At 53.9% G+C, this 10458-nt stretch overlaps 1 protein-coding gene across 1 annotated transcript in view; it reads right to left on the reverse strand.

Moving 5' to 3' along the window:
* Positions 1 to 742: 742 nt before the first annotated feature.
* The window catches only part of LOC112118098 (leukocyte immunoglobulin-like receptor subfamily A member 6), a gene marked incomplete at its 5' end in the record, with an annotated part of 13381 nt that continues 3665 nt past the window's right edge, over positions 743 to 10458 (reverse strand). The window contains 4 exons of the mRNA XM_029914471.1: positions 743 to 873; positions 1960 to 2046; positions 2441 to 2785; positions 3401 to 3685. Coding sequence (XP_029770331.1) covers positions 743 to 873; positions 1960 to 2046; positions 2441 to 2785; positions 3401 to 3685 — 848 coding nt within the window. The remainder of the gene's footprint in view (positions 874 to 1959; positions 2047 to 2440; positions 2786 to 3400; positions 3686 to 10458) is intronic.

Here is a 10458-nt window from a genome sequence, read left to right on the forward strand (position 1 = left end):
GTCACCCATGGAACTTTTTGCCAGGGATGTTGTGAAGGCCAAAATCATAACAAAGTTCAAAAAAGAACTAGATACGTTCCTGGAGGATAGGTCCATCAATGGCTATTAGCCAGGATGGGCAGGGATCCAACACCATACTCTGAGTGTCTCTAGCCTCTGTTCAACAGAAATTGGAGTGGACGATAGGGATGGATCGCTCGCTGATTCCCTGTTGTGTTCATCCCCTCTGAAGCACCAGGGAGGGGCTAGTTATTGAGTGCCCGGCCCCCCAGTGCTCTGGGCCCCCCGCAGATGCAGGTGGTGCCCTCCCCATGCTGAGCCCTGCTATGGTCCCGCTCCCCACTGACAGCCCTGAGTAGAGACTGGCCCGGCTGGGCCAGCAAGTGGGACCCCGGCGCCCTCCAGGGGCTGCTCGGTGGGGAGCCCGATATGCCCAGCCAAGGGGCGGCTCCTCTAGCTGGTACCACAGGGGCTGGTGCTGGCAGCATCAGGGCTTCAATCCTGGGGTGCCGCTGTCAGGTCGGGAGCTATTTGGGGGAGAGGCAGGGGTGTTTGGGGACAGGGGGGGATGTGCCGGCATCTCAGCCCCCCAAGGGGAAGGGGAAGCGGCTCGCCCCTGGGGAGATTCTCTTCTCCGCATGGCTGAATCCAGGCTCCTGGGGGTTCAAAGAGATGGTGGGTTAGAGGGGCCTCTGTCGCCCTGGGGGGAGCAGGGGCACAGAAGGGGGGGGGGTCACCTCACCTAGGGCACCTCCCTCGGGCGGCTGTAATAGGCCTCAGCCAGGATAAGCCCCAGGATGAGCAGGACCACGGCGCCCACCGCCAGGTGGGTGATGTTGGCGTGGGTGAAATCCAGGTGCCCCGAGGGGGCTGCTGTGGGGGGAAGGGAAGAGTCACTTGGTGGCTCGGATGGGGAGATCAGCAACTGCCCCGGGAGTGGAGCCCCCAACCCCCCCCCCATCCAGCAGGTCCAGTGCAGCCCCCCTCTGGGGCTCTCCCAGGTGCGGCATCTCTGGAGCCTCCCTGAGGCTGGACCCCTCAGGGAAGGCCGTGTCCTGCTGTCCCTGGGGCTGAGCCTCAGCTTCTCCGGTGAAGGGAGCTCCCAGGTGGATGAACTGCCCCCAAGACACCCAGCACCCCAGTACTTGGCCAGGGGATGGGGACAATCAGAGCCTGAGGGTCTTATTAAGCTGTTTTCAGTTAAGCCTGCAGCTTTTGAGGGACGTGGTTCAGACCTGGGTCTGTGTTTGTAGCAGGCAGGCGTGTCTGGCTCAAGGCCCTGAAGTCCCAAGCTGGCAGGGAAAACAGACTCAGAGGTAGTCTCAGCACATCAGGTGGCAGTACCCAAGGGGGTTTCTGTGATCCAACCCATCACCGGTGGTATGTAATTGTCCCAGGTCCCTGGGTGGGGGCTCGAGCCGGTTTTACATTGTGTTATTGAAAAGGAACCCCTAGATACTGAACCCGGCCCTTGTTGCTGTCAACTCTGACGGGCAGAAGGGTTACATATGAATAAGCCTTTAGATTTTAGATCCTAAAGGATTGGCAACAGCGTGATTTGTGGGTAAGATCTGATTTGTACATTGACCTGGGGCTGGGGCTTGGTCCTTTGGGATCGGGAGAACCTTTCTTCTTTTACTGGGGTATTGGTTTTTATAACAATTCACCCCCATAACGCGTGGCACTGGTGATGATAGTGGGGAACTGGAGTGTCTGAGGGAATTGCTTGTGTGACTTATGGTTAGCCAGTGGGGTGAAACCAAAGTCCTCTCTGTTTGGCTGGTTTGGTTTGCCTTAAAAGTAAAGGGACTCCATTTTGGGGCTGTAACTGCCCTGCGCTAAGCAATCTGTCATGAATTGACACTCTCAGAAGTGTCCCACCAAAGCCAGCATCATTACAGCATCTGAGCCGGGAGCCCTGTTCTCTGAGGGATGAATTGTTCCATTTCTCCCACTCACCTTCTCCCCCCAGCTCCGTCGGGGGCTGATACAGCTGCGGGGACCCAGCTGGGTCGGTTCCCGCTGTGGGATTAAAACGAGCATCGGCTGAGAAGGGAGATGGATGGAACCGAGCACCCAGGCCCGGGTGGGAAGAGGCTGAAATGGTGACACTGGCCGGCCCACAACACGGTGTTTCTTACGGCTTTAATTGTCCGGGCTGGGGGGGGGGGGGATTCAGCGCTGCAGCCCCCGCCGGGTGGGCAGCCCCTGGGCCCCGACTCCTCTGTGCATCCCCAGAGCAGGGGCAGCTGGGGGAGCATCCCCTGGGAAAGGCCCCTGCTCTGCAGCTCCCCCTCGGGGCAGGGATCCCCCCTCCCTCAGCCCCAAACCGCCAGCAGCTGCTGCTCCCCCCGACAGTGAAACACCCCCCCCCCCAGTGGGCCCCAGGGCTCAGGGCAGAGCCTGGCTCTGAGCGTCCCATCAGCACAGAGATCCCCACAGAGGCTGCCTGGGTGCGGGGCTGGGAGCGGGGATGCTGAGCCGGGCTCCTCACCTGCTACCACCAGCTCCACGGGGTCGCTGGGCTCAGACTGGACAGGCCGGTCTGATTTGGAGCGATAAGAGCAGCGGTAGTTCCCTCCACGTCTCCGGCTCACGTTGCGAATGGGAAACTCAGCCATGTCCCCAGCCGGCTCCACGTCCTGCAGCAGATTCGGGTTTCCATCTTTGTACAGAAGGAACCTCACGTTCTGGTGCCGACCCCGACACCGGATGGTCACGGCTCCCCCCAGGGTGACCCCCTCGCTGGGGCGCAGGGAGATGGAGGGTTTGGGGTAGCTGAGCTCTGCAGTGAGAAGGAGACAGGCTGTGAGACAGACCCCGGCACAGTCACCGCGCCCCATCCTCGCCGTACAGAGACGGGGCCCCTGGGAGAAAACCCAGCCAGAGGAACCTCTCCGAGATCCCAGAGATTCCTGGGAGCTACACCCGAAACTGCCCGAGGACCTAAATCCAGAGCACCCCTCTGTACCCGTCTATCTAATTAATGGGGCACCGCAACCTGGGAGCTGGAATGCCTGAGTTCTACCCCAGCCCCAGTGGGGTCTAGTGGCTAGATTGGGAGAGGGCTGGGAGTCAGAGGTGCTGAGTGCTGCACACAGACAAAAGGTGAAGAAGGATAATTATCCCCCATTCTTCCAAGGGGAAATGGAAGCACAGGCAGGTTCAGTGATACCCCAAGGTTGCCTGGGGGCAGGGATCCCCCCTCCCTCATCCCCCTAGCTCCAGTAGCTGGGGAACCCCACAGTGACTCCGTCCTCGCTCCCTGGCCAGGCATCCCCTCTGCTGAGCCCAGGGTTCAGGGTAGAGCCTGGCTCTGAAGGCTCCATTGTCCAGAGACCCTCTGTGGGTCTGGCAGGCTGTAGGGCTGGGAGTGGGGATGCCAAGCCGGACCTCTCACCTGCTACAACAATCCGCACGTAATCACTGGGATCCGACCAGTTGGGTGGATCTGATCCAGAGTGAGATTGGCAGCTGTAGCTCACTGAGTCTTCCCGTCTGGCGCTGGGGATGGTGAATTCACCCCCGTCCCCAGCAGCATCCAGCTCCCGGATTCGGATTCCACCTTTATACAGCAATAGCCTCCTGGCCTCGCACCGACACTGACAGCGGATGGTGACGGCTCCCCCCGGGGCGATCACCCTGCTGGGGCTGACGGAGATGGAGGGTCCAGGCACAGGGAGCTCTACGTTCACACACAAACAGGACTGAGATGGGGAGACATAAACCCCTCCCCGTGTGTCTGTAACCTGCCCTTAGCGCCCCGCCCCAGGGACAGCGCCAAGGCTAACAGACACCTCACTGCATCCACAGTCTGTTACTCCTGGGGAAATTCTGCACATCTGTGGACGCGCTAGGGTTGCCAATTTTGGTTGGCTGTATTCCTGGAGATTTCATCACATCACATAATTTTTCATTAAAGATTCATCTTTAATTCCTGGAAATTCCAGGCCAATCGTGGAGGGTTGGCAACTCTAGGATGTGCAGAATTCATTTTTCCCACAGAATTTTGTTTTTTCCTGCAATAAAATATATTCTGCCCAAGAAGTGCTGTAGTTCCACCCTTTGCCCACTGGAGGCCGCTGTGGTGCCAGAGCAGCCAACAGCATGAACGGAGCCGGCTGTTCTGGGGCCACAGTGGCCCCTGGTGGGCAAAAGGCGGAACCGCAGCACTTCTGGGGCAGAATGTATTTTCTGTGGGGAAAAACATTCTCTGCCTGCCCCGTGCTGCAGAATTCCCCCAGGAGCAGAAGTTCATCACAGCACCTGCCGCAGAGCCTGGTTAGGGCAGAGTGGGGCACCCAGGGCTGCTGGGGGGGTCACAGACTGGGGCTCAGGAGCTAGTGGGGTGACAGCGTTGAGTCTGGGGAGGGGGCAGGGGGGCTGCAGGGACACATGGGGATGGAGGTTGTGGGACAGGGGCTGATGTGCCTGACTGAATGGGAGAGGCTTCAGGTCAGCCAGGGTCTGCATGGAGGAGGCTTCCCAGCTCCCTAACAATCCCCCTGCCTAAAAAAACCTTCTCCCGCCCACACCCGCCACCTTCCAGGTTCACTCCCAGGCTCCTTCCCTCTCCCTCACCTTCTCTGTTACCCCTGACTCCCCCAAGCCTTTCCATTACTTCAGTCGGGTGCAGGAAATACAGTTCTGTCATGCGTGGGTGAATACCCCCATGCGTCTGACGAAGTGGGTATTCACCCACGAAAGCTTATGTTCCAATGCATCTGTTAGTCTATAAGGTGCCACGGGACTCTTTGTTGCTTTTTACAGTTCTGTCACGTGATTTAAATGAATTTCTCAAGGTTCTATGTTAATATGCCTAGAGAAGAAACTATTTGTCAAAAAAAAATTACCAGAATCTTTTTTTGGGGGGTGGGGTCTGTATAGTTACAGACACACTCGCTGACAGATATTTTGAAATAAATGACCAAAATAATTGAAACTGGCAGGATTATATTGTGTTATTTTGACAAATAAAATATGCAGAATTTTGCTGAATTTTCAGATATTTTGTGTAGAATTCCCCCAGGAGTAGGACTCCACAGGAAACCTGTGGGCTGGGTTCTGACCTCAGCCCCCCGGGGTCAATCTGGAGTCACCCCTGAACGCTATGGGGACAGGGCTGGGTTCTGGTCTCAGTCCTCCATGCTCAATACAAGGAGGTTGAACTGAGTTTTGAGGGGAAGTTTCTGGGGTCAGCTCCTCTTGTCCCCACCCCCTCTCCCATCCTTAACATTAAAGTTTCCCCAGGCCCACAGATACTCACTTCCAGACACCCTGCTCCACCCGGCAGCCAGCCAGCAGCCTGGAAAGGAGACGGCTCGTTAGGGTCCAGTTCCCAGAGAACATCCTGGTCTCAGATCTCCACCCCCCCATGGGCACACGCCCTGGCTGTCTCCGATACTCACCAAGGAAGAGGACGGTGAGAGCAGACGCCATGATGGGGCAGCGAGGGGCCCCTCAGCGCTGCCACCAACACCCCAGTGCTGAGCTCCACCAAGCCCCAAATAAGAAACTCAGCCGGTCACTTCAGCTACAGGAAACCGACGATGTCTCATCTCTTCCTGTGTCCATCACACCTTGTCTCTCATCTACCGGCCAAATATAGTGCAGCCAAAATAAGCAGAGGTCTCTGCAAAACTCTGGCAAAGTGCCACGTGTGACCGGTTTGATCACAGAATCCCCCTTGGGAACTGCCCACTGATGTGCCAAGACCACTTCTGCCCCTGCTTTCCCTCTGCCCACCTGGGACTCCAGCACCGTGTCTTGTTGAGCCAGACCCGCCAGTCTGCTCCAACACAGACCCAGGGTCTGAACCACGTGCCCCAAAGCTGCAGACTTAAACTGAAAGCAACTTAGGCTAGGTCTACACTACCCGCCTGAATCGGCGGGTAGAAATCGACCTTTCGGGGATCGAATTATCGCGTCTCGTCGGGACGCGACAATCAATCCCCGAATCAACACTCTTACTCCACCAGCGGAGGTGGGAGTAAGCGCCGTCGACGGGAAGCCGCGGATTTTGCCACCGTCCTTACAGCGGGGTAAGTCGGCTGCGATACGTCGAATTCAGCTACGCTATTCGCGTAGCTGAATTTGCGTATCTTAAATCGACCCCCCCCCTGTAGTGAAGACGTAGCCTTACAGAAGTGTTCCTGCCTTTAACACTCAGCTGCCCAACTCCCAATGGGGTCTAACCGCAAATAAATCCGTTTTACCCCATATAAGGCTTATACAGGGTAAACTCATAAATTTTTCGCTCTCTATAACACTGATAGAGAGATATGCACAGCTGTTTGCCCCCCCCCCCCCAGGTATTAATACATACTCTGGGTTAATTAATAAGTAAAAAGTGATCTTATTAAATACAGAAAGTAGGATTTAAATGGTTCCAAGTAATAGCAGACAGAACAAAGTGAATTACCAAGCAAAATAAAATAGAACTCGCAAGTCTATATCTAAGAAAACAATACAGATAAAAACCTGACCCAGTAAGCTTCCTTTTACAGACGAGCCTCCTTCTAGTCTGGGTCCAGCAATCAGTCACACTCCCTGTAGTTACTGTCCTTTGTTCCAGTCTCTTTCAGGTATCTTTGGGGGTGGAGAGGCTCTCTCTCTAGCCAGCTGAAGACAAAATGAAGGGGTCTCCAATGGGTTTAAATAGACTTTATCTTGTGGGTGGAGACCCCCTCCTCTCTCCTATTCAAAGTCCAGCTCCAAGATGGAGTTTTGGAGTCACATGGGCAAGTCACAAGTCCATGCATGACTGAGTTTCTTACCAGCCAAGCCATATTCCTGGGACAGCCCCGATGTGGATTGGCATCTTTGAGTTCATTGTTGGCTTAAGTGGTTCTTGATTAGGCACTTAATTTGCAAATCTTTTCTCAAGAAGATGATGAAATGCTTTACTAAGGCTATCAAGCAAGTATATAGCCAATATTCCTAACTTCAAGTAGAAAAAAAGATACATGCATATAAATAGGAGGAATGTAGTCAGTAGATCATAAACTTTACATAGATGTTACGTGGAATAGGTAGTTGTAACAATGTGGTTCCGGCAGGACCCAACTGAGAGTGCCAATTCAGGACCAATTGCTTAAAACAGGGCAGTTACAGCCCAAGGCTGGGGTTTTTCCACCTCTAAGGCAAACCAAACCAGCCAGACTAAGAGGACTTTAGTCTCACCCCACTGGCTAACCACAAGTCACACAAGCAATTCCCTTAGACACTCCAGTTTCCCAGTATCACCACCAGTGCCACTCGTTATGGGGACAAATGGTTATGAAAACCAATACCCCAATAAAAAGAAAAAGGTTCTCTTGATCCCAAAGGACCAAGCCCCAGACCCAGGTCAATATACAAATCAGATCTTACCCACAAATCACGCTGTTGCCAATCCTTTAGAATCTAAAGGTTTATTCATAAAAGGAAAAAGATAGAGATGAGAGCTAGAATTGGTTAAATGGATTCAATGACATACAGTAATGGCAAAGTCCTTGGTTCAGGCTTGTAGCAGTGATAGAAACTGCAGGTTCAAATCAAGTCTCAGGAGTCCACCCCCAGCTGGAATGGGTCATTCAGTCCTTTGTTCAGAGCTTCAGTTTGTAGCTAAGTCCCTCCAGAGGTATGAAGCAGGATTGAAGACGAGATGGAGATGAGGCATCAGCCTTTTTATAGTTTTTTCCAGGGGTAAGAACACCCTTTGTCCTTACTGTGCAAAATTACAGCAAAATGGAGTCTGGAGTCACATGGGCCAGTCCCTGCATACTTTGCTGAATTGCAAAGGCCTGGTCTACACTAGGCTTTTATGTCGACTTTAGCGCCGTTATATCGAATTAACCCTGCACCCGTCCACACCAGGAAGCCATTTAGTTCGACATAAAGCTCTCTTTAAATCGATTTCTGTAATCCTCCCCAACGAGAGGAGTAGCGCTAAATTCGACATGGCCATATCGAATTAGGCTAGGTGTGGATGGAAATCGACGGTAATAGCTCCGGGAGCTATCCCACAGTGCACCACTCTGTTGACGCTCTGGACAGCAGTCCGAGCTCGGATGCTCTGACCAGCCACACCCCCGGGAAAATTTGAATTCATTTTCATTTTCCTGTCTGGGCAGTTTGAATCTCAGTTCCTCTTTGGACATCGAGGGGAGCTCAGCAGCAGTGGCAACTATGCAGAGCTCTCCAGCAGAGATGGCCGTGCAATCCAATAGAAAGAGGGCCCCAGCATGGACTGATCGGGAAGTCTTGGATCTCATCGCAGTGTGGGGCGATGAGTCCGTGCTTTCAGAGCTGCGCTCCAAAAGAAGGAATGCTAAGATCTACGAGAAGATCTCCAAAGCCATGGCAGAGAGAGGCTACAGCCGGGATGCAACGCAGTGCCGCGTGAAAATCAAGGAGCTGAGACAAGGCTACCAAAAAACCAAAGAGGCTAACGGACGCTCCGGATCCCAGCCCCACACATCCCGTTTCTACGAGGCACTGCATTCCATCCTGGGAGCGGCCGCCACCACTACCCCACCCCTGACCGTGGACTCCGAGGATGGGATCATGTCGGACATGACAGCGGACGGGGAAGAGGAGGAAGGAGATGAGGAGGACGAGGCAGTCGACAGCGCTGGCACCGCTGATTTCCCCGACAGCCAGGAGCTCTTCATCACCCTTACCGAGATCCCGTACCAACCGTCCCCATCCCTTACCCCGGACACAGAATCAGGGGACGGATCAAGCAGTAAGTGCTGTAAACATGTAAACATTTATTTAAAACAGAACGGTAATATTTATACTATTAACAATGTATATTTATAAAAGTGCTGTAAACTAGTAAAAAAATAATCAGGTACAAAACAGGAATATTTACAAAGGTAACAAATGGGTTTTGCATGATTTCTCTGTCTTAGGCTCTTCTCAATTTAGTCCCAAGTATTTTAAAAAAATTTCACAATGTCCGTTACTACATGATTCCCAGGCCCAAGACGCTCCACTCCAAAGTCCCAGTGCACCTACGCGAAAATCCGGTCAATGTGGCCGGGGATCGACGAGAAATCCTCGTAGGAGAACTCCTCGTAGGTCTCGTGGAGGTAGAGCTCAAGCCTGTTGATCAGGTTCCGGGGTAGGGCGATCTTAGTGGGCCCTCCGTGGTAGCAGACATGCCCCCTCCACGCCACAATCAAGTACTCCGGGATCATGGCCCGACATAGCATGGCGGCATACGGCCCCGGTTTCTGCATGCTTTCCCGCAGCATGCGTTCTCTCTGGGTGTCCGGGATCCTCAGGAGGGTGATGTCGCTCATGACGCCCTGCTTTGAATTAGGGAGGGGACTGTTAGTATTGGGACTGCTTTACAGCCACGCGGTGGAGGGAGAGGGGCAGCATACAGGGATCTTTCCCTGGGACAGCCGCGAGGGGGTGGGACAGGGGCAGAGTTGATGCTGTCCTGATTGCTGGCAGCAGAGACTGGCATTGCTTTCAATGTGAAAGGAGGCCAGTGCTACAGCTGGAGTTTTAAGCAGCCACAAGACTGCGGCTTACCATTATTGCCCGCTCCAGAAGTTCAGGTCTCCAGCCACAGTTCTCTGAACACTCCAAGACCTCCGCAAGTCCACAGGCACTGAAGGCGACGGCCGAAAATTCGACCTTGTCCTGAGTGCGCATGTGAGAGGTTCAGTGCATGGTCTTGTTCACAGAGAAAGACTAGGTTCTTTGTATACAATTTCATTTATCTGTCTCAGGAATTCACTCCCTTTTTAAAATTCACACAGACACATCTGCGACTGTCTCCCAACCCAGCCTGTCAGCACACTCCCAGAGGCTAGCGCAGATTAGGCGGAGGAAGAAGAAGACGCGTGAAGACATGTTCACAGAACTAATGGGCTGCTCCCGAGCCCAGGCAGCCCAGCAGACACAGTGGAGGGAGAACTTGTCACAAATGCACCGAGCAGTCATGGAACGGGAGGAGAGGTGGCGTCAGGAGGACCAACAGGCTACTGAAAAGCTGCTTGGACTAATGAGGGAGCAAACGGACACGCTCCGGCGCCTTGTGGATGTTCTGCAAGACCGGAGGCAGGAGGACAGAGCCCCGCTGCAGTCTATCTGTAACCGCCCTCACCCGCCACCAAGTCCCACACCACCCTCACCCAAAGTCCAAAGAAGGAGGGGCGGCAAGGGCCGTTAAAACTTTCAATCAACCCCTGCAGACTGCTCTAGCAGTAGAAGGCTGACATTCCCCAAAATTTCATAAGTCCTTTCCTACCCACCTCACACAAGCCCCCGTCCAAGTTTCACCCCCCACGTTTCATGTCTGGTTCGCAATAAAATGTTTGTTTCTGTTCATTACTGTTTCAGTCAGGTTCTTTTGAGGGAGAGTCTGTCTGGAGGGGGGGAAGGGGCTTGGTAATTGGACAGGACAGTCACCTTTAGCAGGGTACAGAGGCGGTGTCAGGTCCAGCATCAGGACACATG

This window comes from Terrapene carolina, unplaced genomic scaffold (assembly GCF_002925995.2).
Source record: "Terrapene carolina triunguis isolate 2854851 unplaced genomic scaffold, T_m_triunguis-2.0 Scaffold51776, whole genome shotgun sequence".
Lineage (NCBI taxonomy): Eukaryota > Metazoa > Chordata > Testudines > Emydidae > Terrapene > Terrapene triunguis.